Here is a 27271-nt window from a genome sequence, read left to right on the forward strand (position 1 = left end):
CATAGTAAGTACTACCCAATGATCATCTTTGATAGATTATACATTAATGTCTATAGATATTAATATTAATATATCTCTTTCTTCTTTAAAGGATTATACAATGTAATATGTGAAACTAAAAAGCAATGGCCTATTCTTGTACCACGAGATCGTGAGAAGGAAATAATACAAGAGTATTCCTCTTCATTGAGAGATTTTGATAAAATGACTCAAACTATCAACAACATGTTATATTTGGTTCAAAATAACCATGCAATGTGTAAAGTGTTGGCCAATCGTAAGATAGTAATGGACCTGATAGAGACTTCAAAATTGATCACAAAGATATCATTTGCAAAGGTGACCCGTGATAAAACCAATCTCGGTATAGCATTCATACGTGCAATGTGCGTTGAAGAAGCACGTGTCATTAACATCATTTCTGCCCTTTTACCTCATTGTAAGTAAACACATTGCTTTCAAAGATTATACGTATACATACATATTTATTTACCAACCAAATCATTTCCCCATTATTTTAATCCAACTAGTTGAATCTATCCATGATATACCAATTCAAGAATTGGTTGGGTATTCCAAGATTGGAGGATTTCCAATTGAAATTCTTGTTGCTGAAATGTTGGCCAAATATTTAGTATCGGATTTCAATAACCATGCCTTATCGATACTTTATTTCAAATCGGGTGTTGGTAATCTATTGATAAAGTTGGCTTGTCAACAAAAAAAGATCCTTGTGATTCAAACGGCGTCGCTTTTAATGTTTGAACAAATTGGTAAAGAATTCATTGACAATACCGATTTATTGAATGACAATGAAAAAAAGGTTGCCAATATCATGTTTAGACACAAGTACGATTCACTAGTTAAATTAATCATCAAGAAAGGATTAAACAACAAGGATCTTTTTGAAAGTATGTTTGTTAATGGTTTGATTTTGTTTGGATGTGGTGCGATAAGTGGTTGGAGACAGGGACTATCAATCCCTCATATTTACGATATGGGAATGCTATACTATGGTGTAGAGATGGCAAGACAATTATTTAAATACCAAATCAAAGAACGGCTAAAGAGTCGTGTCTGTTATCCAACCATCATTCTATCTGCTGCAATGAGTGTACCATATGCTTATTTGGGCACCACTATGCTAAAGATATCACCGATTCCAGTTATACTCTTACAAATTGGTAGATCCTTATATTCCAACTATATCAGCCTCAAACAAGTCAAAAAAGCCATACATCAATTACACAATCAAGATATGGTGGTTCAATACCATCAAAGGATTCAATATGTTGGTTCACTCTTTCAAAACCCAAATAAAAAACAATTACCAAGAAGTGTCATCATGGCATAACATAATATTATACATTCAACAAGACTCAACTGGACCAATGATATACAACATCAATAATATTGTAAAAAATGAAAGATTTAAAATAAATAAAAAATGATGATGATTCGTCAGATAGAGACATGTGAACTTGCAGTTCACATTTTATTTTAATTAAACGACATCATCATCAACGATGACACAGATTGTTGTTGTTGTTATCTTATCTCTTTCAAGTTAACAAATAGACCGATAGAGAGAGATGGAGATAGTATTAGAGGCAGTATATAAATCAATCAAACCATCGATTACACTTGCAGGAGAGCATATTGAACCTGTATTCAACTTTTTATTAACTAATCGTTATGTTGTACCATCATACTTGCTATGTGTATTTGGAAAGAGTAAGTATTACCTAATTAACTTAATGTTGGTTGTAATAATTATATATTAATCATTTTTCTACTCTTTCTTTCTTTTTATCTCTCTCTATTAATCTAGGATTATACAGTATTAATAAGGCTATGCCAACTAGTCTTGTAAAAGGTGTTGGTGTAGATCAGGTAGAACAATTTGCTACGTTGTTGGAGAAGAATGAAACAATGAATACTACTCTAGAGGTACTCCATTTCATCTGTGGAAACAACTACCCTATGCTTAAAAGGTTAGCACATCCTCGTCTTATCAAAGCTGTGATTGCCGCTTCACAAACAATCACTGTATTCAGACTTGCAACAGTGACAACAAATATGTATCGTGCGGACCCAGATACAAAGGAGCAGGCTATTGAACACCTATTCTCTGTCATTCTAACATCTAATGAAGAATCCATCATGTTTATCATCTCTGCTTTATTACCTCATCGTAAATATCATTCATGCAATCGCATTCATTTTGCATGCCAACAAGATTATTTATATTTACCAATCAATTATTCTTTTATTTATAGTTGAATCTGTTGATGATCTTCCAACCCAAGAATTCATGGAGTATTGCATGATTGGAGGATTTCCAATTCAAATTCTAGTTGCAGAGGTGTTGTCTAAATTTCTCATCTCTCAATACAACAATCGTAACTTGTCAATGCTTTATTTCAACACTCCAAAACTTGCTGGTCTATTCCTTAGATTGATTTGGTGTGAACAAAAGAATGAATGTTCTCTCATTAAAATGGCAGCTGTTATCATGTTTAATCATGTTGGTCAAGAAGTAATTGATAATACTAATTTGTTGGATGACAATGAAAAGATGGCAGTATATGGTTTGTTGAAAGAGGGTTGTTGGACTAATCAACTATCAAAATCCATCAACAAGATATTGGTAAACAAGGAATTGTTTGTTCAAGATTTGACTGCCAATACATTGATTTGGTTTGGATGTGGTATGGCTTGTGGTTGGAGACAAGGACTATCAATCAAATATATTGTAAGTATGGGATTAGCATACTCTGCTGCAGAGATTACACGATCAATTGTCAAATACTCAATTGATGAGCGACGAAAGAGCAATATCAACCATTTGACAACTGTTCTCCTTGCTGCCATTGGTGTCCCACATGTTTACATGTACATCTCGATGCTCAAGATATCACCCATTCCAGTTCTACTCTTACACCTTGGTAGATATCTCTATACCACCTGGAACGATGGAAAACAATACAGAAAGGTACAAACACATTTAAAAACAATGTATTGATGGACAATTACAAAGAAAACCTCATGGACATTAGTTCACAATTCAAAGGTACCTTGAAAAAGAAATAAATAAATAAAAAATAATGATGATTCGTCAGAGACCTGTGAACTTGCAGTTCACTTTACACATTTTATTTAATTAAATTAATTATTATTAAATGATAAACGACATCATCATCAACGATGACAGATTGTTGGTCTTGTTATTGTTATTATCTTATCTCTTTCATTTAACAAATAGATAGATAGGATAGGATAGAAAGATGGAGATAGTATTAGATAAAGTATTAAAGTCAATCAAACCATCAATTACACTTGCAGGAGAGCATATTGAACCTGTCATCAACTTTTTATTAAATAATCGTTATGTTGTACCATCTCTCTTGCTAGGTGTATTTGGAAAGAGTAAGTACTACTACTACCCACATTAGATAGATCGCCAATATCTATAGATAGATATTCACCTTTACATCTCAATTTATAGAACTATACAATATTAATAAGCAATGGCCTGATACTCTTGTACCTCGAAATATGGGGATTGAAACCATAATCCATGAATATTCCTCTGCGTTGAGAGATTTCTTTACAATAGATCAAGCTGGTGAAATACTGTATGACATAGCCCGCACTAATCATGCAATGTGTAAAGTGTTGGCCGATCACAGAATAGTCCTTGGTTTGATCAATCTTTCAAAATTAAATAACAAAAAGGTGATTACAAGGAAGATTCGTGATAAGCTCCCTCTTGACAGAGTATTCATGCTCTCTTTTGAAGAAGCAACCAACAACATCTACACCATCTCTGCTCTTTTACCTCATTGTAAATATCACAACTATCCACATTCTTTTAAAAAAACGATTATAAATATAATATATTTACCAACCTAATCCTTCTTTATTTCTAGTTGAATCTATCGATGAAATACCAATCCAAGAATTAATAGATTATTGTAGGGCCGGTGGATTTCCAATTGAAATTCTGGTCACTGAAATGTTGGCTAAATTTCTAATATCGGAATACGACAATCATGACTTGTCAATACTTTATTTCAATACTCTGGGCCTTGCCAAGCTATTCTTAAAGTAGATTAGATATGGACAAAAGAATGAATTTCATGAATTCGCCGTCATTCGACAAGCAGCTATTATCATGTTTGGACATGTTGGCCAAGAATCAATTGACAACTCTGTTTACCTAGATGACTTTGAAAAGTCGGTTGCTAATATCTTGTTGGAAGTAGAGCCTGGACAACTATCAAAATTCATCGACAATATATTGGTAAACAATGAAATGCTTGTTCAAAATATAACTGCCAACGGTTTAATTTGGTTTGGTTGTGGTTTGGTTTGTGGTTGGAGACAACTAGGAGGAGGTGGAGGAGGACCATCAATCAAATATATTGTCGGTATGGGAATAGGATACGCCGCTGCAGAGATGACAAGACAACTTGTCCAATACCAAATCGATAAACAACAAAAGAGTAATACTTATTATTCAACTGCTGTTCTCCTTGCTGCAATGAGTGTACCACCTGTATACATGTACATCTCGATGCTCAAGGTATCACCTATTCCAGTACTACTATTACACCTTGGTCGGTATCTCTACAACACCAACTATATCAACCTAAAACCAACCAAAAAAATGATGTTACATGTACAAAACCAATATTTGATGGAAGAATATAGACAAAGGATCGATGGTGTCATCTCTTCATTCTGTCAAAAATTATTACATTAACTTTCATAATATCATAAATAAAATTGAATCAATGCAAGGTTAACAGTCCATAATATTATTTTTTATTTTTAACTTGTATTATCAAGAAAAGTTTACATTACATTTAAATGACTAACAAATAGTTTAGTTGTAATTTAATTAATTAATTAATCTGTATTTATATAATATATCTATATCTATCAAATGATGATGATGGAGAAGATCAATCTATTGTTTCGATCAACGATTGATCTATCATCATTTAAACAAATAACAGAGTTTTATAATTTAAATCGACGTATGGTTAGACTATTGCTTTTATGTTTTGGAATAGGTAGGTAATCATTCTTTATCATCATCATCCTCAATACCCCGATCAAACTAACTTTGTTTCTCTATTATTAGAATACTTGATAAAGCATAGATATTTTAAAGCATTGAGAGATGAAGTATCAAAAATAGACATTGCAGATACACTTACCGGACAATTACTTGGAGCTGAAGAGGGAAATACAACCAGACAAATATTGACACATATATATGATCTTGCTAATAACAGTTCTCTGGTTTGTCAACGACTAGCTAGATCACAATTGTTTATCAATCAACTCATTGAAACATTACATACAATCACACAAGAACGTTATCAAGCTATAAAACGATCAGGACCATCTAATCAGTATCAAATAGATATAAACTTTTACCCATTCATGATGAATGATTGTGAAAGAAGAATAATGAAAATATTTAGTTTGGTATTACCTCATTGTAAGTTGTTGAACAACAGTTATACAACTACTATAATACTTTAATATTCATTTGTTTGTTTTGTTTTAATAATGATTTAGGTGAATTTATTAAAGATATACCAATTGATTTAATATTGGAATATGCAGATGAATATGGTTTGCCAACTGAAATAAGAATTGGAAAGCATCTTGCTCATTCTATTGTATCAAATTATAATAATCGAGATTTGGCAGTGTATTATTTCCAACACCGAGTATCATCTTTATTCCTAAAGTTGTTACGAAACAAAGTAAGGAATGAATTTGAAGTCATTGAAAAGGCTGCCATCATCATGTTTGGTCATGTTGGTCATTCCCAGATCGATGAGAGCAATATGATATTAGATAAATTGGAAAAAGAACAAGCTCATCTCCTATTGTCAACCGTATCTGGGTCATATATAAACAAGATTGGAAATATAGTTTCAAGACCAATCGATAAATTTATAGTTGATCATGGAATACTTTTGAAACAACTGGTTTTCAGAAATATGGTATCTCTAAGTTATGGGTTGACTTATGGTTGGATTAATAAAGGTGTGGGAGATGGAGGAATAGGAGATAGATCCATTCTTTCAATGGGATTAATGTTTGCCGCAGCAGAGTCGGTAAGAGTAATCCTACAATATCAAGTAAAAGCGATTGAAAGGATACATCCCGGTCGTATGATGGTATTGTTAGACTCTGCATTGTATATTGCACCTAGGTGCACCTATTTCTTTGGTTGGTTTAATTGGCGTCCCTATCTCTTATCAAAGTGTGTAAATATCTTTTCAAGTCATTTTGATAAACATGTTCAAAATGCTCAATCTCGATTGTATTTACAAGGTCGACTGTATAAAGATTTTAAATCAACCTTTAAACTACAATCTCAGATTGAACTAGATAATTTATTTTAATGTACAAAAAAAAAAAAATAAAGATTTTTGTTTACAAAGCAATCAAATCAAGGGCAACTCGAAAAAGAAATAAACTTATTCTATCTATTTATTTATTTATTTATTTGTTTGATGGAATTTACATTAATATTGAAATCATCAATTAAATCTACATTTGATTTAATCTTTGTTAAACATTATGCAAGGATTGTACTACCGTTATTGGTAACAGGTGCTCTTTTAAAATTTAGGTACGACAATATGTTATATAAATAGATTATTTCCATCATAATTTATTGATTGATTCAATTGATTGTATTAAACGTCGATTGGACCTACACAACCAACGTCGTACAACTCAATTATACGAGGAAAGTAAACTTTATCAACAATATAAATCAAGTTGAAACTGTCAAGACAACCCAATAGAAATTTAAAAGGGTGCATTAATGTTGAATAAAATTCTACTTAGAATAATTATTTGTTTATTTAAAGAAAGAAGAGAGAAGATTATGGGTGGTTGTCAATATTTAATGATTAATTAATGGAATGAATTTGGATTTATCAGTATTCTTGATACCATCCCAATTCAAATTATAGTCCATTGGATCGGTGGTGGAAGCTGGTAACATTGAATGTTGTAATTGTTGCGAAAATAAGGCAATCGAATTGAAATGGACTGCACCACTAGCAGATGAATCAACCTTTACGTGGAAGGTAGTTTTTTGACCAACGTTGAAACGAACAGGAGAATTGGGTGCAAAAGTGTCTGAATAGATATCAAAATGATCGGATATCTTAAAGGTTGCAAGTACTGATGGATTGCCGTCGGCTGAAACAGTGACTGTAGCATCACCCTTGGTCGATGATGCCTTTAACTTGATTACAAAGATAGAGGTTGGTGATCCATTGCCACTGTACGACACTGTAAAGTGGGCAGACTTGCCAACTGGGATGACAGTGTCCATTTGACCTGGGAATGGTGTGTCGGGTACTGTAGAGTATCCATCATCAACCTTGCAACACTGAAAATCAATGACACTGGCTGGACCATCAGTGATGGTGCTGACACCGTTAAAAGTGAGTGCCTCTGGAACAAAAGCTGCACAGATTGCATTGATTTGGTCGTTGAATCCAGGTGTGACAGAGATGCCACATCCAAAGAGGAAACCAATCTTGTGGTCATCGACTTTGAGGTCCTTGTTGATGACACGGTTGTCACTGCCACCAAAGTACTGTCCTCCAATGCTGAGGTTCCAAGGTACAACCTCGTGACCCACATTGACACCAAGACAAGGATTGGCAGCGTCAAAGTTGTTGGTGTTTTTTAAAACTCCACCCTTGCCACCATAGTAGTACTCGGTGACTTGGCCAGTAGATGGATTCAAAACACGAGGAAGGATGGCGTCGATTCGCTTGAAGCAACGGACACCACATCCGACAAACTCGCCCTTGTAACGATACATGTCCTTGAAATGGTCTTGGATCTCTTGTTGGGTGGGATGGTAGTATGCCTCCCACGAGAAATACCCATTCTTGGCATAGGTGGTGTTGACAACACCGCAGATGGGTGAGTAGATGTAACGGACAGTATCATAGACTGCACCCTTTGGACAGACTCGTGGGTCATATTGCCACCAAAAGTTGACTAGGTCAAAGACATTGATGATCATATCGCTCTTGTACTGGTTTACACGGTTCCATTGGTACACATCCTTGTACATTTCCTTTGGTACATCCTCACTCGACTCTTGAACGGCCTTTAATCCAATGTTGTAGGCATCCAAACAGTACTTGGTGTACTTGGTCACAGCATCAGAATAAACCTTTTCAAAAGATTCAATCTCTTCATCGGTGAGTTGCCATGCACGACCATACATGAGACGATCAGCCATGATTGACAGATGGTTGGTGGCCATCAATGCGAAAAAGACCAACTCGGATACCTCATAGCCTGGCTTTTGAGCATGTGGAATGGTTTGGATAAAACTAATGTGAGCATCCTCATGAGCAGTTCTCACTGATTGGATGGTACTGTTGTTGGTTGGATTCTTTTGCCAGAGTTGAAATACCCTTTGGTACTCTTCGCTGACTGCGGTGAGACCGAAAAAGAATGCATGAAGAGTGTCCTTGTCATACTTCTCAATACCTTGCTTGATAAGCTTGGTCATCGCATCTGTAAACTTTTTACTCATCTTTTCACCTGCACTATCATCCTTTGATTCAGCTGCACTCCAAATTACATCAATAAGTGTTGATAAAATGCCACCAACCTAAAAATATTAAAAAAAAAAAAGAATTAATAATTAAATTATTTAAAAAAATGTAATTGAATTCATTTTAGAGGTTACTTACATAAGGTACTAATGAAACACCAGCTAAAAGAAGACCTTTAAAAATGTTTAATGGGTCAACTCCTTGGCCATTGATCAACTTGATCAATTCACTTTTTTCCTTTGCTAGGATTTTATCCAAGATCTTGGATCCTTGTTTTCCCATCTTTGATGAGACTAATTGTTTTACTTCCTTTGGAATTTCACTACCTTTTAATTGATTGTTAATTGGTTCCATTTTGATTTACTTAAAAAAAAAAAGAATTAATATTTAATAAATATACAATTATTAACAGAATGAATTACCTTTGATTGCTAATTGTTAATTATTAATTGTTTAATTGCTAATTGTTTTAATTGATTGTTTGATGATTTAACCCAAGATTTCCTATGCCTATTTATATGTTTCCAATTCCATTGTACTGAGGCTAAATTCCAACAGAAAAAAAAAAAAAAAAAAAAAGGACTTGCACCACGACGCAGAAAAAAACCATCACAAATCGGATACAGGATTGGGATTGATCGGATATGGTTGTTCAATGTGACATTCATCGCTATGCCTTAGCAACAATCATACCGATCTTTTGTGCAATCACATACATATGTATGTTTCGTGCAACTAGGTGTCAAGTTGAGATTGCAATTGATACTAGTAAAACCCAACAAAGGGTGTGGCTTTAGTCACTTTGTAATGGAAACCACATGTAACTCTTTTGTGTTTCGATAAACTAAATATCTATATATTGGAAATATACTAGGCATTAATATGAATACTTTACTCTAAAATCGTACGTACTTGTTTGAGGATCACGATGTCAGATTTAACGGAAATAAGAGGAAAGGGTTACAACATTGTGTTGGATGATTCTAAAAATATCTTTCTTTCTTTATTTCTTTTGGGTGTTGATACCATATCTATCTATCATCTATCATTTGTTTTGTTTATCTATTCTTGTCTCTATTGTGGTTGGTTGGTGATTGTTTATGGATTTGATTTGGGTTTTCTTTGCTGCTGTTGACCTTCTTGTGACACCTGGTTTGGTGGAAGAAGTGGAAGAAGTAGAAGTAGAAGATCCGACAATAGAACGGAGAGGTGCTCCTCCTCCTCCTCCACCAGTAGAGTAATCAGATGAAGAAACTCCTGTACCCCTTTTAACAATGGATGATGGTTCAGAGGATGGTGGGTGGTTGGTAGTTTGAATAATTGAGGCTTGATGAGGATTGTATGATTGAGTCATTGGAGCATCCATTGAAGAGTTGGGTGAAGAAGTGGGATTGGAGCTAGTGCCAGTGTGTAGTTGATCAGTCTTTTTCTTTCTTGGTGTTGTTGATTTCTTTTTGGTGCTGGTTGTTGTAGTTGTTTTCTTTACCTTTTTTGGTGTTGTTTTTGCTGATTTCTTTTTGGAAGAAGTCTTTCTTTTTGTTGATTTACGACGACTTTTCTCTTCTTCTCCACTCACTTCTATTTCATCATGATCCTCTTCTTCTTTATAATCTTCATCATCGTCATCTTCTTCCTCCTCTTCTTCCTCTTCATATTCATCATCCTCCTCTTGTTGTTTCTTCTTTTTACCAGTATTCTTTGCACTAGTCTTGTTGTTGTTGTTGTTGGATAGTAGAGTCTTGGTATCGTATGGTACCTTGAACTCTTGTTTACTCTTTTTAATCCACTTGTTGTAATCGGCTTGAAGCTTCTTTGGTACTTGATCGGATGGCAACCAAATGTAGTTGACAGATCCTTCCAACAATACAAAGTATTCATTCTTTCTATTGACAATCTTTTTGTCTTGAATCACCTTTATATTTGGAAGAGGGTATGGAATTGGATCTTGAAATAGAGCTTCACCAATCTCTTTTCTCTTTTTTGGTGAAACCAATATTGCTCCATCTGGGTCAACCACAAGTGTATCAAGATTGATTCTATATGATTTACCAGATTCCATTGTTGTTTTTGTTTTTGTTGTTTTTGTTTTGTTGTTGTTGTTATTGGTGGTAGTAGTAGAAGTAGTAGAAGTGGATGAAGACTCTTCCATATCTTTTCTCTTTCCAATCAATGTCTTGTTAGAGGATTGCTCTTGCTCTTGCTCTTGATCACTACTATCGTCATCTTCATCAGTCTCCTCCTCGATCAAATGATCAAAGGTTCCCATTCTAGTATGCTCGGCCAAGGAATTTGCAACCAACATTGATATATTTTGTAATTGTGAAAATGGTTGTTGTGACTGAATTGGTTGTTGTTGTTGTTGTTGTGAAGGCAGGTATATTGCTTGTTGACCAATATGGATTGGTGGAGGATGAGAAAATCCTACCAATGGTTGTGATGGTAGTAATGGAAATTGGATTGATTGTTGTTGGGAAGGTGGTGCCAATTCAAATTTGGGTAAAGTTGAAGAAGCAGACAAATCAGGACTTTGGATAATTTGTGATGACCCCTAAATAAATAAATAACAACATTAATATATTAATATCCAACAAATTCAATTCAAATCAATAATAATAAATAAATATACCTCTGGTTCTTGTAAAAATGTGTCCATTATTTCCTTCTCTTTTAACTGTACTAATATATTTATAAATATGATTATATGATTATATGATTGAAAGAGTTGAGTTGAACTAAATTATTTGTTGTTCTGATGATAATGTAATGAATGTACTATGAATGATTATTATTCATACTACTATGAGGGGACGCACCTACTCTTCTCATTTCAATAACCCCATATATTGTCATTTTTATAGGGTGGTACTATACTAATCTTCATCTGATTAATAAAAAAGGAAACTATTGATAAAATAAAATGTGTGAAAAGGTATTGGTTTGGTTAATAAAAATGATTATAAAAAAAGCAACCAACTATGCAGATTGTGTGAGTGTGAAGTTCACCAAAGAGAAAGAGAGAAAGAGAGTGGTTTCTTTTCTTTTCTTTTCTTTTTTTTGTTTTTTTTTTTGTAATATATTATTTTATTTTGATTGTTTTTTTTTAGCAAAGTAAAGACTGTAAATTATACAAATAAAAGAGGACGGCCTACACCAATATGATACGATACGATACGTTGATGGTTGACACAAGCAACCCCCTAGTTCTTTTTCTTTCTCTCTTTTTTTGGGTGGATAAATAAAAAAAAAAAAAAAAAAATATTTGTAAGAGGACCACTCGAACAAACGGAAGAGAACCTTTGGCGACTACTACTTGAGTTGCAAGGTAGCAGCACCTGGGTTCAAAAGATGGCACGCAGCAGGTGTTTACTTGGCAGCAGCCTTGGTACCCTTCTTGTGGGTACCAGTCTTTTCGTTCTTCCAGAGGTTCTTGTGGATGTGTGGCAAGACACCTCCACCGGCGATAGTGGTGGTGGCCTTGATGAGTGAGTCCAATTCCTCGTCGGTCTTGATGGCAAGCAACAAATGTCTTGGGGAGATACGACGGACATTGTGTTCCTTCAAGGTGGAGATGGTGAGTTCGAGAACTTCAGAGGTCAAGTATTCGAGGATGGCAGCCAAGTAGACAGAGGCCAACACAGAAACTCTCTTGGTTGGTACTCTCTCCTTGAGCATACGATGGATTCTACCAACTGGGAAGGAAATACCAGCCTTGGTAGACTTGGTCACTGGTGTAGCCTTTTTCTTTCCGCTAGCAGCAGTCTTTGGGGCAGCAGCAGCTGGGGTCTTGGCAACTTTCTTTTCTGGAGCAGTAGACTATAAAAAACATCAATGTAAATATCAATTATCAAATATCAATTATCAAATATCAAATATCAAATCAAAGTATTTAATTTGAGGAAGAAAAAAAAAAGAAAAGTTTTGTGTTAACAAGATTGAAATGAAATGTTGATTCTTTAGATAACTATATATCTATATATCTATGTATCTATATATGTATCTATATTTATGTATATATCTATAAATCTAAAAAGTTTACTTACCATTTTTGAATTATGTTTGGGTTGGGGAAGTAAAAAGTGTTGTTTGGTTATTGAAAAACTTTTAAAATAAAATAGATTGTATTGAGTAATACAGATTGCTACTGAATGATGATGATTATAAAAACAGATAGAGATGAGAATTCTCTTTTTTAATAATTATTATTATTTGGTAAGTGTGATGAAAAAAAAAAATGAAAATGAGAGTTGTTTCAAATCAGGGGTTAGGTTGTTCAAAAGTTTTGATCCGTTGTAAAAAAAATTTGGAAAGAGGGAAATTTAAAAAAATCCAATTTCAACATGATAACGATTTTTATCCGTTCCAAAGACACTGAAATTGGCGCCTGAATTTAAATTAATAAAAAATAAAAAATAAAAACCTTTGATTGGAAAAAAAGATGATTCACACCAACTATCGATCGCTTATACCATCATATATTTATATAGTATTATTAATAAAAAATAAAATAAAACATATGTTCCAAGAATTACAATTTATTAAATTTTTTTGATGCAGTCCTCATTTTCTTTGTTCAACTTTTTTTTGAGAATATTTTAGTATCTTTATCTTTTTTACCTTTATATATATATTTAAATATGAATAATAATAGATTATATGAAATAACAAATCAAGTATTTAATAATAAATATTTATTTAGATTGATTATTGAATTCTTTAAGAATAAGATAGCAAGTTTACAATCATCACTACCGTGGAAGAGAATCAGTCTTTATTGGGCACATTATCATAGGTATTATAATGTGATCAATGAAAAGATCAAGATTGAAGGTGTTGTTATGGCAGGCAAGGATATCAACAATGCTCGTATTATACTCACCAATCCACATTTAAAGTTGGCCGATTGCTATGCTATCATTGATCAATGTGCACAATCACCTGTCAAACTAAAAGGTGTGTTTGATCTCATTGCTTCAAACATATCGTTTTACAAGTCTTCGGTTGGACTCTTTTTCGAGGTGTATGACTTTTTAATGGCTAGAGCTGCCAAATACAAATGTCCGGAACAAACGTTGTTTAATCCTTTAAAAGTACTGACTCATGCAATAGAGTCTGGAAACTATGACCTTTATATTAGAGTGCTATGGACATTTGGATTAAAGCTTACCGACACGTCATACTATGTGTTTGTAGCGGCACGAGAGTTACCATCCGATGGAAACTATCGGATTCTCGAGCATTTGTTGAAGAATGCGGAAACGGTCACCTTTGATTTGGTTGATTACACGGGTATGGCAACCGCTGGCAATCTGGGTGCTCTCCTGTTGTTGGAACGACACAACAAAGACATGATCAAAACGACAAACGATATTGTGGGTCGCGACGACCATGCAATGTCGCCTCTTGTCATGGAGGCGGCTTGTTTGTACGGTCGACTTGATATGGTCAAGCATTTACACTTTAACAGACGTGAAGGTGGAACGAATAGGTGTTTGGCATACGCTGCGATATCAAATAACGCAGAGCTAGTTAAATTCCTTCATCAAGAGGGTGGTACTAAATACGGGTCACTCGCGTCGATCGTACCGTTCCTTTTACCACACCAAAACAGATTATACGTACTATTGAAGCGTGCAAGACAGAGATATACGTGTTGGGCAGATATAGACTATTACCCACTTTTACAATTCGATGCTTTGGTCGACCCAACACGTCAGTTTTCCTATGAAGATGTTCGTGTCGATGGTGGTAGTTATGGTCATTTCTATTTAAATCATATAAGACACTATCGACAAAGTCATTACTTTCAAATTGGTAGGAAAAAGGTACCTACACAAACACTCAAAACCGATATGGAAGCTAGAAGAATAGAGATTGATAAGAGAAATGAAATAGTCGATTATCTAAGAACCAACAATGTACTAAACCCCAACACTATCAGATTGATTCACAATGTTAAAACTAGAGCAATCCCAATCAAATACTTTGACGCTGAAAATTCATTTGTCAATCTATTTGATATTGGTACTCAATCATTACCAAAATTTGATTTTAAATAAATTAAATATAATTAATTATTTTTATTAATTTGTTGTTTGTAATCAATGTATAATTGACTTTTACTTTTTAAATATAATCTTGATTTTAAATTTTGATAGAGTTTGATTATAAGATTGATTCCAACCAATTCTCCTATAAAGTAACCAATGATTGCTATTGGGTAGAATTTGAGTAGAAAGAGACAATTAAAATAGTGTGGAATATTGATCAATACCAAATAAACTACAAATTGTGTTGGATTGGTGTTTATCTTGGTTTGTTTGTATAAATAATGTTTACATGTCCACCACATCATTTCGGCAGTTGAACATACTAGTCCTATTAGTATAGTCAATACAATTGAATTGGTGTATTGCCAACCATAAAACAATCCACATACAAGTACATATAGACCAGAGTAACATTGATTAATTAATATATCGTCATAACCATATCTGTATTGGTCAATGGTTCGGTTCCATTTACCGATCGCCGCTAATGAACTTGCTTGACGTGAAATAGTTAATGCATAATCTCTTTCTTGTTCGCCAAATGATCGATCAATATAATACATATCAGTCATCTTTAATAATGATAATGCAGATTTTCGCATGGTTGAGAATTCATCTTTCACCTCGTACTTTAGTAACTTTACAAAAAGAACAGGTACCTTGTACGCATTTAATACATTGATAACCTTTAAATCATTTCTTTTAGATTGTTGGTACCTTGCCAACATATTAGCAACCAAAATACAAATTGGAAATCCACAATCATCATCATATGTAACATTTAATATATCATCAAATGGTATATCATTTACATTTTCAACTAAATTAATAAATTAATTAATAAATATTATATTATATTTGTTTGTTTGTTTGTTTATAATATACATACATTGTCCAATTATATTTCCAATTAACTTTATGATATTTGATTCAATACTTGATGAAGATACCTTTTTCAATAGAGATGTATCCAATTCCTTGGTTGTTGTTAGTTTGAGATGCTTGTTTCGTTGTTGTTGTTGTCGTTCAAGTAGTGACACTAGAGAGCGTATGACTCTAGTATTTGCTAATCGTCGACATGCTTCATAGTTATGGTCTGTCAATTTTACAAGACAATTAATCTCTGAAACAATATAATCTTGATCATCTGATTTACAGATATCAATTATTTTCTCTTCTCTACATTGTACATCAATCAACCGATTCAATCTACAATATTCATTGAATTCTAAAAAAAGATTGATCTTTTATGTTAGTTACATTAGCAATATATTATATCTCTTTCTATATAACACTTACGATAAGCAACAACTCCAACAATGATGGTTGGGATGACACCCTTTTCATAATACCCATTATTAAACAAAGTATTTTTGATTAATTCCATCCCTATCTATCTATCTTCTATCTTTTGATGATTTAAACAATCATTCATCATCTTCTTTACATGTGTTTGGTAATAGATATATCTCTTGTCTGTGACTCATCATTATGAGTAACTTCCAAAAGACAAAAAAAATAAAAAGATTGTTGAGCCACTTTAGAAACTAAAAAGAATAATCAATTAATTAATTAAAACAAGAACTATTTTTTTTTATAAAATAGTTTATTTGATTGTTATGGTTGAATTAAATTAGATGGGGAGGGAAGTGGTTGAGGTTGATATTGTTGTAATAATAAATTTGAAAGATATTCGAGTGAAGTAGGAGGAATGAATTTAGATTGACAATGGGTTTTGTAAAGATTACTTTGGAGATAGTATCGGTAACGAATACGTTTCTTTAATTGGAGACCAATGTTTAATATATATCTTCCACCATAGTATCCTATAATTGCTAATGGGCATTGTTTAAAGATCCAAAAGTTATGGAATAGGGTGAATCCACCAATCGTCAAATCAAAGAATTGACTTGATCGGTTTGTATATTTTTTTAAAAGTGTCTCTGTTAAATCTGTTGACTTCCATCTAGTATATTCAAATGTTGCAATTGCCAACCCTACACATGCAGTATATTTGATTGAACCTCCACTCTTTTTCCATGCCATGGTTGTACCGAAAAAGACAGGCAAACTCGAGAACCAAATATCCGGTATAATATCGGTGCCGGTATTTAGTTTGTAATAGAGATTAGACATGAATGATGGAGCTGTTTGTCCACGTAGAACTGGTATCATATCCTCCTCTGTATCTTTTAATGTAGGTAGATGGTGTACCACTAGTAAAGATGCACGTCTAATATCAGCAAACTCGTTGGCCACCTCGTGTTCAAGTAACTCTTTAAATAGACCAAGTACTTTGTGAGTTGTATAGGTATAGGCAACTTGATAGGTATTATTGTGTTCAATTAAATATTTGGCCAACATATTACCAACCATAATCTTAATAGGGAATCCACACCAATTAGCATATCTAATTAGTTCATAGAATGGTATATCTTGAACTCGTGAAACTAATCAAAAAAGAATATTAATAAACTAATTAAATTATGAGTATATATATTTGTAGATTTGACTTACAATGACGGATAAGGTTTGATACGAGTACTATAATGGGAGATTCTACAAGTGAAGAGAAGAGGGTGATAAAGTGGAAATCTCTTTGATGGTTGGTTGCCATCTCTAGACATTCTACACGTGCTCGATTCTGTCGGTATGCAATTTGAACGAGTAAACGTATAGACTCTGGAGTGGCTAGTCGTCGACACACAGTGTAACTATTGTTTGTCACATACACAAGATATTCGATTCGAGAAATGACATAGCCTATATTGAAAGGATAGTTTTCAAATAGGTCTTGAATTATATTATTATTTTCTTCTTCTTCTTCCATCTCCTCATCATTCACAATACTCAACATTTCACTTGAATCAACGAATCCTATAAAAGATCAGTAGAGCAATAATAGATTAGTTAATCATTCCATGCATTATGTATGTATAGTATAGTATAGTACACTTACTAAATGCTACACATGCTAGTGTCAGAGTAGCAGGGATAACATATTGGTTGCCAAAGATATATTTGATCTTTGAAACCAACCTACTTGCATTCATCCTATATCTCCTTCTCTTCTTCTTTATCCCTATCTATATCTTTCTAATGTGTACACCATTTATCTTTATAAACGTGATGATAATGATGATGCAGCTCTCTCTACTAACTATGAAATGTCATTTAAATTGAGACAAACAGACTTCTACCACTACGGATATTTATTTATTTTTATTCAGATTCTTTGAGCTCGGTAGACACTGAATAAATACACCAGTTACAAAGCATTACGAAGCATCAATACCAATTGATTAGTAACTTGTCGATTTAAATGCAATCAATTGGTAGTTTCATTAATACAACAACAACAACAACAACAACAACAACAACAACAACCGCTTGATTGAAGATTATAAATCTAGTAGTTTATTCATTACTAGTTGATCACGATATTTATTTTCTAAAATTGGTATGTTGTGATAATGGCGGAGGGGAGAGAGAGATTTGTGTCACGATGAAGAATCAATCTTTTCCCACCTGCAAACAGCATCGACTAATCGAAATTCGTATACCGCACATTCAAGGTCACCACAGTGAAGGCGGTCAACAGTTGTAGGTGGCAAAGATTCAAGTGCCCATCTCGAGTATTAAAAAATATCACGATCCGGCACTTTTCATGAATGAAAATCTTCTTAAGATTTGTTGTTGTGGAGGTGTTTACCTTTTTTGACATCATGTACAAGATGAGCAGCCTCATCCCTGATCCATCATGACTTTCTAGGCTTTTTTTACTTTTTTTTCTACTATAATTATTTTTTTGTTTTCGTAAATTGTTTATTGAATCTCTGTAAAATAATACAGAGGTTAGACCTATTATTATTCTATTTATATTATTTCCATATATATAATTTATATTTTGTAGATAGATATACAGGATACATATATATATATACATATAGGATGGACAGATCGAGATCTAGATCTAGATCTATTTCTAGTACTCCAAATGTACAATTATTTTCACCCACCTTTTTTTTCTACAAGGTGATCATTACATTCATAGTACTATTATGCATTATAAAGAGTAGTCATGCTGATAGCGGCCCATTTACCTATCCAGGAAACGGACATAATTATACTAGATATGATATTGGTTCAGGCAATTACATGAATGCTAATATGAAATGTGCAATGTTGGATTTCTATGGTGGTAAAAAGTAACTATAGTTCTAATCGAATCAATGATTCAATCATACCATTTAACATATTTCTAACATACTCTTTTAATTTATTTGTACTTTTAATTTACTTTTCTTTTCTTTTTTTTAAAAGTTATGCAGCAACATTTACAACAAAAGAGGAATTTGATTGGGCAGTTAGTGTAGGATTAATCAATAATATTCCAGTATTTATTGGAGGTACTTTGAGTGGAGGCAAGTTGATGTTTGGACAGGGACCAGAGACTGGACAGTTGTTGTATGACATTCCTATTGGACGTCCTTACTCTTTTTACCAACCTATTCCAGAGTACACCTTTCCCTCTTCTGAAATGGGTCAGTTGTATGCACTCTTTGATGGTAATGTTTCCTTTCAAGGGTTCCAACCGTTTGATCAGTCTTTGACATCGGTCATTTGCGAGACTGGTGGTGTAACCGATCCGATCTTGTCACAACTCGATACTATTGGTGGAGTCTTGCAGATTAGCGGTCTAACAGGCTACAATCTTAGTGCTCTCACTGTCACGTTTACAAGTACCAACTTGGTCGACCCAACACCCTCTTTTGGATGTGTAGGATCTATTACCAAAACATCGTCGTCACAGGTAAACTGTACAGTTGCACCTGGAACAGGTTCATATAACGTCCAAGTGACCGATGGTAAAAAGACATCGGTTGCAGTGGTTTGGTCATTCAACACTCCCTATCTCAAGTCAATCTATCCAAGTTTGACCGCCGGTACATTGTTTACCATCTACGGTGACAACTTTGGTGACAATGCTACAAAGATCAAAGTATATCTCACGTCTGATATGATACTCTGTTCTGTCCAAGAAGAGCTTATCCCCGGCAAAGCCTATACTCTTACCTATGACATTCCCCTCACTCAACAGTTACTCCCCATAACCATCATAGTTGATAATGTTAGATCATTTTTAAACCAAGTTCCCATTTGTAAGTTTATATATAAACAAAAAAAAACAAAAAAAAAAGATACATACTTGAAGTCAAAAATATTAATATTTATTATATTATTTATTATTATTTAATATTATTTAGGGATAGTAGTTCATATTCATTCTTTACACCATATACTCCAATGAAATCATTTGTTGCTTTTAGTAATAGAATTGTTACAAATGTCGGACCTGCCGACGAGGGGATTGAGCCGGCTCTTGGTGTCATTGAGTTTGCGGCAACTGCCAATCTACTGATTGCTTCGTATCCAAAGTTTTATACACCCGGACGTACATGGGCCACTTGGGAAGATCTCGCAGTCACTTACCCAACCAATTCGTTTACTCGATACACTAACCGTGAGCCTATCGTACCGTATAATTCTACCATTGTCGATGTCTCCCAGTTTAACGCCAATGGATACTTGTACTTTGACTTTACAAATGCCACCATTTATCGTGACAGCACCATTAATTTACAGGCATTGGTTCAACACATCCCATTGGTCTACTTGGCCACTGATACTGCCATTAGAGCAAATACAACTGGTCTAGCATCCGTTAAACTTAATCTAACTAGTTATGGATCAAGATTTGCAAGTACCCAATTATTCTTTGTTAACGGGACACAGGTACTGTACCCAGGATACAATCCAGTCACCAATTATGGTAATATCGTTATATCTATACCAGAGGGATACGATTCCATTCCTTATGCAGTCAAGACAGATTCGAGATGGTTCAATACAACCATTACATACAATCCACCAAAGATATCTAGTGTCTCGACCACTGGAACCGTAGGAGGTGCCATTACAATTACTGGCACTAATTTCTACAAGTCCAATCAAGTTGTAAGTGTATCGTTGTTGGGTAAACCTTGTAGCACACCAACTATCACGAGTCCACATACAGAGATATCGTGTGTTGTCCCAGCAGGCTCTGGATCGGGTAATGTTGTGGTGACAGTCGGTATGCAGCCATCGTCGTCGGTGCCATGGCAATACAACGCTCCAACCATAACGGGAGTATTGGCGTCGGGCAACCCATCGTTGTTGGATATTACAGGAACCAACTTTTTCAACGTTGCCAATCGTATCAGGGTCTATGCGTCCGTTCCAACCCGCAAGAATGTTCAATGTACCGGTGTGTCGGTTACAACTGCCCACACACGTCTTGGAGCAACTGTCCCAAAGTCTATGCAGGGTCGTACGGTCAATGTATCGTTGACAGTCTCCAACACTGCCTCTAACCCATTCGCAGTTGATTTGCCACCCTATTTGGACAGTGTCGATCGTCTACCATACACAGAAGGCAGTGATGTCCAGATAACAGCATACTTTGACACGGTCGACAAGTCAGGCAATAATATCACATCGGTCCAGGTATTTATCAATGGAACGACCACCTATATCGACTGTCCAGTTCGCAGTCTACCACCCACCGCCGCCATCCTCAACTGCACTATTCCACCTGGGTTCTTCCAGTTTAGTGTCCGTATGGGTTCACCATGGGGTCAGTCTAATTTATTGGCAATCAAGTATGCTCCACCAACAGTCGTGTCAGCGTCACCAGTCAAGTACGAGATTGGAGGGTTGGTGACAGTGTCGGGCAACTCTTTTGGCAACCTTACACAACCACCATTGGTTTGGATTGGTAATTACACTAATATGATTAGTTGTACCAATGCCACCCTACTCGACCCATTCCGTATTGAGTGTCATTACACGGGCTCGGTGCCTGCACCCGCCGACAAGACACGTTCGCTCAACGTCACAGTCACCTCAACCTTTGGGTCTGCCACCAAAGAGGTATTCATCTACTCGATCGTGTTGAGTTGTCAAAACAACTGTTCCGGACACGGTGTATGTAACACTGACACTGGTAACTGCCAGTGCGACATTGGATACCGTAAATCTGCAGACTGCTCCATTGCAGACGCTGGTAATGGCGGTAAACCCGAGACTAGCGAGAATGGCACGACCGTCATCCCAGTCGAAGGTCTCAACTTTACCATTGCTATCACACACTTGCGCGAGATAGATATTGACGGTGTCCCAATCAAGACACTCCCCCTCGCAGATGTTGAATGGGATACTGAACTACTCGACAATGACACTATGCTACACAACGGCAACTTTAGCTATGACAGTGCACTCATTTCAATCATCTCAACCTACTTTGCAGATTCTACAACCATTACCTTTGCAGGTCAGGATATGGTCATGCCAGCCAACTCTATCAAATACGAGATCACGGTTGCCAACTGGACTTGGGCAGGCCCACTCTCCCAACTTCAAGTAGTCTACAACTCGGCCACAGATCATCAATCCATGGACGGATGTCAATTGTCCGAGACCAATGTAACTACATCCAATGACGGTGACTCTATCTACTGGTTCCAAATATCTAGTGGAAAGACAGTCATGAATGCCAAGTTTGCCAACCGTCTCATTGTCGATGACAGAGTCATTCGTTCAAGTGTCAAATTACTCGATAAATCCGATGAACTCTACAAAAACATTACATCTCAAAGTGACAAGTTCAACTTGCTCACAGCAATGACCACCCCATACTTTAGTGACAAGGTTGTCTTGGATCCATCCTTTTCAGCACTTCTCAAGTACCGTCAAGATGAAAGTTCAGATCCATGTTCAGTCACTGATGAAGTATCCAATTGGAAAATCATTGTCATTTCAGTGTGTGGTGGTATTGGTCTCTTGGCCGTCGCATCTGTCTCTGCCATTGCCATTAAACGTTATAGAGTAACACATGGAGCAAAACAAAAACTCAATAGATTAGCTAAAATGAATCAAAATTCAAGTCATGGTTAAATTTTAATTAATTTAATATTAATAATATTCCATCCCAACACTCAACTCACTCACCAACCCTTATAATTGTATTATACTACTACCCTTTTATTTATTTATTTATTTATTTATTCCACTCATCAATACACTTTTAAAATTAATAATAATAATAATAATAATACCCATCCATCAACTCTCACTCGACCATTTACTACTAATAATAATAACAATAAAAAAATAAATATTTTAAAATCTTCTAAATATTGATTGGAAGATCATCACATTCCTATAAAAAAAAAACAAAATCTTGTTCAATCATAATTTAAATTAATTAACAACACTTGACGCAATATTCATTGATTTATGATTAATTATTGGTTCATTGTAAGGAAATAACAACAGCACTAGCACCACCACCACCATTGCATATACTAGCAACACCAATCTTTCCATTAGTTTGTTTGAGTGCTGAAATTAATGTACAAATGATTCTACTTCCACTACTTCCAAGTGGATGTCCCAAAGCAACAGCTCCTCCATAAATATTAATTTTGGAATGTGGAATATTTAAAATCTAAAATAAGAAATATATCATTAGTCATCTCATCCATTTAATCTAAATCTAATATTTCTTTTCTTTTCTACTCTTACCTTCATATTTGATAAAGCAACAACACTAAAAGCTTCATTAATTTCAAACAAGTCAACCTTTTCAATTGGGATGTTTGCATTTTTGAGAGCCTTTGGGATGGCAATGGCTGGAGTGGTTGTAAATTGAATTGGTTCTTGAGCAGCATCTGCACATCCACTAATAAATGCAATGATTGGGATATTTAATTGTTTTGCCTTTTCTTCACTCATTAAAATGATAATCGATGCACCATCTGAAATCACCGATGCATTACCAGCCGTTACTGTACCACTACCATCCTTTTGGAATGCTGGTTGTAAGTTTCCAAGTTTTTCATAGTTTGCCTAAATATAAATAAATGATTGTTAATAAATAAATCTATCTTGTATTTTCTTTCTTTTTTCACATACATTATTAATTTCATCATCTTGAGTAACAAAAGTATCTGGTTTACCTTTAATACCAGCTATTTTAACTGGTACGATTTCCTCTGCAAAATGATTGTTCTTGGTAGCTTCAAGAGCACGTCTATAACTTGTGATTGCATATTCATCTTGTTGTTGTTTGGTGATACTGTAGTCTTTTGAACACTTTTCAGCAGCGATACCCATATGGAAACCTCCAAATGGATCAGTTAGACCATCCTTTAACATACCATCTACCAATGTACCATTACCCATTCTCAAACCACTATTTCTAACATTGGGGAGGTAGTATGGGACATTGGACATTGACTCAAATCCACCAGCTACAACAACTTCACAAGCCCCAGTTTGAATGAGTTGTGAACCAAACATTACTGCTTTCATACCAGATGCACAAACTATAAGAAATCAAATGAATAATAAGAGATATTAGAATAAACATACATTTGAACTGATGATATGATATATATATATATTTGTATATTTATACCTTTGTTAATAGCAGTACATGGGACAGATGGAGGAATACCAGCATTGAGAGAAGCTTGTTTAGCAGGTGCTTGACCAAGGTTGGCAGACATGACATTACCGAGTAACACCTCATCGATATTATTGATAAAGTCTGGGCAGTGTTTGGTGCAACGTGAAATAGCCTCTCTGATGGTAAGTGAAGCCAAATCGACAGCATTGAATGATGCCAATGATCCATTGAATCCACCCATAGGTGTTCTACAATACGATACAATAGCAGTTCTCTTTAATGGTTGTTGTTGGTTCATTGTTGAAGCTGTTGTTGTTTTACTACTACAATGATTAGAGTCTAGATAATTATTATTGCTGTTTAATTGGTCTGTTTGTTTTAAATGTTCTGCGAGAATATTAATTCTCTGTAAATACATTTAATTTAATTTCTCTGTGTGTGAGTGTGACAAAGGAGACAGACAGAGAGAGATAAAATAGCAATATAACTACAAATAATAACGCAATGTCTGCTACTAATTAATTAGTCTTGTGTTTGTGTGTGATGTGAACAGTTAACTTTCTAAAGATATTTTATTTTTAAATTAAAATTTTAAAGATAAAAATTATTTTTTATTTATTTCAAAGAGAAGAAGGTGAAGTTAGATCCATCTTTATTGATGTCTTTAAAAACTATTGTATTTATTATTTATTTATTATTTCTTTTTTGTTTGGATGAACGATGATCAAACTATGGTGATATCTCACTGATACTTCTTTGTGACTAAAAATGTTTTTACTAAAATTATAAAGAATGGAAGACGACACTCGTCATGTTTAGTTGTATGCACTAGTGTATCGATAATCAGAATTAACTCTCTCGAAAAGAATTATTATTATTATTATGTTGGGATTGCACACAAACAAGATACGATCCCTTCTATTATCAACAACATCAAAGTCATTATTGAATTGCTCAAAGTACACGACAACAACATCGACTGCTCCTCATTTTACGACAGATGGTAGTTGCGACAACAATCAAGAACAACAACAAATCAATATATTCACAGGAAGACAAGATAGAAGTACACCATTTAAAGTAAAAAAAGATCGATTCTTTGATTCACCTTTTCAAAACAAATCAACAAACAACTCTGAGGAAGCCGAACGATGGAGAAAGTATCAAGACGAGAGAAAGACATCGTTTTTGGATCAATGTAATCAATTTTATCAAGATAATAAGCAGACCGTAGAGACTAGTTCAGGTCCATTCTCTTTCAAGGCAAAGACACCTGTTAATATGTTGTTTGCCTACGTTGGAACGGGATACCATGGACTAGAGTTTCATATGACCGATCAAGACTACCCAACACTCGAAAATTGTTTAGAGAGAGCTCTCTTTCTCAGTGGTATGATCCTTCCTACCAACTTTGGTGATCCTTCGAGATTGAATTGGAGAAGATCAAGTCGAACCGACAAGGGTGTGCATTCAATGAGCACCATCATCAAAGCAAATTTAGAGATTGACAGATCGCGCATGCTCACACCCGAAAAGATAGCAGACTATGTAGCATTGATCAACTCGAATCTTCCAGATGCCTTGCGAATCATATCGATGGAAATGACAAAGAAATCATTTGATCCAAGACGACAAGGTATTGCACGAACATACCATTACGTACTACCAAAAAAGTATCTTGGTGATAGATACACATTAGATGAAATCAATCAAATCATATTACCAATGTTTATTGGTAACTTTTCTTATCATAATTTTACATTAAAAAGAAGAACTTATATTAGACCAAATGAAACAACTGAAGATAATAATAATAATAATAATACAAAAGAATTGGAGGAGGAGGGAGAAGAAGAAGAAATAGAAGAAGAAGAAGAAATAGATAATAATAATAATAATCAACAACAACAACTTAATCAAAAACAATTTATTACAAATGATAAATATTATCCAAAAGATAGAAATGCAGAGATGTCATTATTTAGAAGGAATTCAAGAAATGTTAGAAGAGTTATATCATTTAAATTAGAGGAAACATTTCAAGAGTCTGGTCAGGAATGGGTCAAGTTTGTCATTGAAGGAGAGTCTTTTATACAATACCAAATTAGAAAGATGATGGGTTTTGTATTGGCCATTACCAATGGCAAGACGGATCTAAAGACATTAGAGTTGGCTCTTCATTCTCCATTTTCAATACATGCACCTATAGCTCCACCCAACCCACTCTATCTCTTTGATTGCGCATTTAAACAAAAGAGAACCGCCGAAAATTCTCCATTATTCCATCCATTCCAACTCACCAACAACCGCGTCAACCAATTCAAAAAGGATTTTTGTTCCAATACCCTTTACCCTCATCTCAAACAACTCAACGACACGCAGCAATTCTTTGAAACCTTTATGGATCAGGAATTACCAATTCACAAGTTTGGTGTTGAAAAGGAGGACCTAGACAATCTTTTCAACATGTATATAGAATTTAAAGAGGCTGATTTATTAAGAAGATCAAAACAAGAAAAAGAAAGAGAAGAAATAAAATTGGAAAAAGAAAAAGAAAAAGAAATGGAAATGGAAATAAAAGAAAATTAATAAATTTAGTTATTTTTATTTATTTATTTCTTTATAAAAGGATTTAAAAATCTAGAAAAAGTATAAATTAAATTAAGAGCAGAGCGACGGAGGAGTCCTCCTTTGTCATTTTGAGGAAGATCTACATTGTTTGAGGTTTGTAGATCTACAAGAGAGGAGGAGTCCTGGAGTTGAGGTGGTGGTGGTATGGGAGGTGGTTTGGTTTGTTGTGGTTGATGTGGATAATGGCGATCCTTCTCAAGATGGCTTACATTGTTTGGTTGTGACCTGATTCTAAATCTTTTTTGGAATTGAATGAACCATTGTTGGAATTTTTGTATGAATCGCTTGACCTCTTGTACAAATATTCTTTGGGGTATTTTCAATAATCTCTGTTGCTCTTGTGTTAACCGCTCGTTTTCTTGTTTTAGTCTCTGGATCTCTTGTATTGACCTCTCGTTTTCTTGTTTTAGTCTCTGGATCTCTTGTATTAACCTCTCGTTTTCTTGTTC

General features: G+C 34.6%; 12 protein-coding genes across 12 annotated transcripts; 6 read left to right on the forward strand and 6 right to left on the reverse strand.

Moving 5' to 3' along the window:
* Window positions 1-204: 204 nt before the first annotated feature.
* DFA_00256 (uncharacterized protein) lies at window positions 205-1354 on the forward strand (the record flags this gene model as incomplete). Its single annotated transcript, XM_004357915.1, has 2 exons — window positions 205-439; window positions 531-1354. The coding sequence occupies 2 exons, from the start codon at window positions 205-207 to the stop codon at window positions 1352-1354; spliced, it is 1059 nt and encodes a 352-aa protein (XP_004357972.1).
* A 238-nt stretch (window positions 1355-1592) lies between these two features.
* Window positions 1593-4768, forward strand: DFA_00257 (uncharacterized protein; the record flags this gene model as incomplete). Its single annotated transcript, XM_004357916.1, has 7 exons — window positions 1593-1734; window positions 1832-2194; window positions 2280-2948; window positions 3310-3429; window positions 3509-3847; window positions 3933-4062; window positions 4120-4768. The coding sequence occupies 7 exons, from the start codon at window positions 1593-1595 to the stop codon at window positions 4766-4768; spliced, it is 2412 nt and encodes an 803-aa protein (XP_004357973.1).
* Window positions 4769-4951: 183 nt separating this feature from the next.
* On the forward strand, window positions 4952-6689 carry DFA_00258 (uncharacterized protein; the record flags this gene model as incomplete). The annotated part of the gene is made up of 4 exons (XM_004357917.1): window positions 4952-5081; window positions 5153-5515; window positions 5596-6352; window positions 6665-6689. 4 exons carry the CDS (start codon window positions 4952-4954, stop codon window positions 6687-6689), a joined length of 1275 nt encoding a protein of 424 aa, XP_004357974.1.
* A 254-nt stretch (window positions 6690-6943) lies between these two features.
* Window positions 6944-8984, reverse strand: DFA_00259 (uncharacterized protein; the record flags this gene model as incomplete). Its single annotated transcript, XM_004357918.1, has 2 exons — window positions 6944-8686; window positions 8769-8984. 2 exons carry the CDS (start codon window positions 8982-8984, stop codon window positions 6944-6946), a joined length of 1959 nt encoding a protein of 652 aa, XP_004357975.1.
* Window positions 8985-9675: 691 nt separating this feature from the next.
* DFA_00260 (uncharacterized protein) lies at window positions 9676-11480 on the reverse strand (the record flags this gene model as incomplete). The annotated part of the gene is made up of 3 exons (XM_004357919.1): window positions 9676-11178; window positions 11257-11306; window positions 11426-11480. 3 exons carry the CDS (start codon window positions 11478-11480, stop codon window positions 9676-9678), a joined length of 1608 nt encoding a protein of 535 aa, XP_004357976.1.
* Window positions 11481-11993: 513 nt separating this feature from the next.
* Window positions 11994-12673, reverse strand: H2AZ (histone H2A; the record flags this gene model as incomplete). Its single annotated transcript, XM_004357920.1, has 2 exons — window positions 11994-12443; window positions 12671-12673. The coding sequence occupies 2 exons, from the start codon at window positions 12671-12673 to the stop codon at window positions 11994-11996; spliced, it is 453 nt and encodes a 150-aa protein (XP_004357977.1).
* Window positions 12674-12861: 188 nt separating this feature from the next.
* Window positions 12862-14686, forward strand: DFA_00262 (uncharacterized protein; the record flags this gene model as incomplete). Its single annotated transcript, XM_004357921.1, has 3 exons — window positions 12862-12890; window positions 13327-13812; window positions 14095-14686. 3 exons carry the CDS (start codon window positions 12862-12864, stop codon window positions 14684-14686), a joined length of 1107 nt encoding a protein of 368 aa, XP_004357978.1.
* Window positions 14687-14792: 106 nt separating this feature from the next.
* DFA_00263 (uncharacterized protein) lies at window positions 14793-16064 on the reverse strand (the record flags this gene model as incomplete). Its single annotated transcript, XM_004357922.1, has 4 exons — window positions 14793-14819; window positions 15001-15497; window positions 15567-15905; window positions 15977-16064. 4 exons carry the CDS (start codon window positions 16062-16064, stop codon window positions 14793-14795), a joined length of 951 nt encoding a protein of 316 aa, XP_004357979.1.
* A 230-nt stretch (window positions 16065-16294) lies between these two features.
* On the reverse strand, window positions 16295-17730 carry DFA_00264 (uncharacterized protein; the record flags this gene model as incomplete). Its single annotated transcript, XM_004357923.1, has 3 exons — window positions 16295-17127; window positions 17195-17554; window positions 17637-17730. The coding sequence occupies 3 exons, from the start codon at window positions 17728-17730 to the stop codon at window positions 16295-16297; spliced, it is 1287 nt and encodes a 428-aa protein (XP_004357980.1).
* Window positions 17731-17999: 269 nt separating this feature from the next.
* DFA_00265 (uncharacterized protein) lies at window positions 18000-22675 on the forward strand (the record flags this gene model as incomplete). Its single annotated transcript, XM_004357924.1, has 5 exons — window positions 18000-18012; window positions 18109-18137; window positions 18713-18885; window positions 19001-19843; window positions 19945-22675. 5 exons carry the CDS (start codon window positions 18000-18002, stop codon window positions 22673-22675), a joined length of 3789 nt encoding a protein of 1262 aa, XP_004357981.1.
* Window positions 22676-22910: 235 nt separating this feature from the next.
* On the reverse strand, window positions 22911-24609 carry DFA_00266 (acetyl-CoA C-acetyltransferase; the record flags this gene model as incomplete). Its single annotated transcript, XM_004357925.1, has 5 exons — window positions 22911-22940; window positions 23052-23228; window positions 23306-23629; window positions 23696-24108; window positions 24201-24609. The coding sequence occupies 5 exons, from the start codon at window positions 24607-24609 to the stop codon at window positions 22911-22913; spliced, it is 1353 nt and encodes a 450-aa protein (XP_004357982.1).
* A 464-nt stretch (window positions 24610-25073) lies between these two features.
* On the forward strand, window positions 25074-26780 carry DFA_00267 (uncharacterized protein; the record flags this gene model as incomplete). The annotated part of the gene is made up of 1 exon (XM_004357926.1): window positions 25074-26780. One exon carries the CDS (start codon window positions 25074-25076, stop codon window positions 26778-26780), a length of 1707 nt encoding a protein of 568 aa, XP_004357983.1.
* Between the last annotated feature and the right edge of the window lie 491 nt (window positions 26781-27271).

The sequence above is a fragment of the Cavenderia fasciculata genome (assembly GCF_000203815.1).
Source record: "Cavenderia fasciculata unplaced genomic scaffold Scf_Dfasci-F-a-11f03.f1-5, whole genome shotgun sequence".
Lineage (NCBI taxonomy): Eukaryota > Evosea > Eumycetozoa > Acytosteliales > Cavenderiaceae > Cavenderia > Cavenderia fasciculata.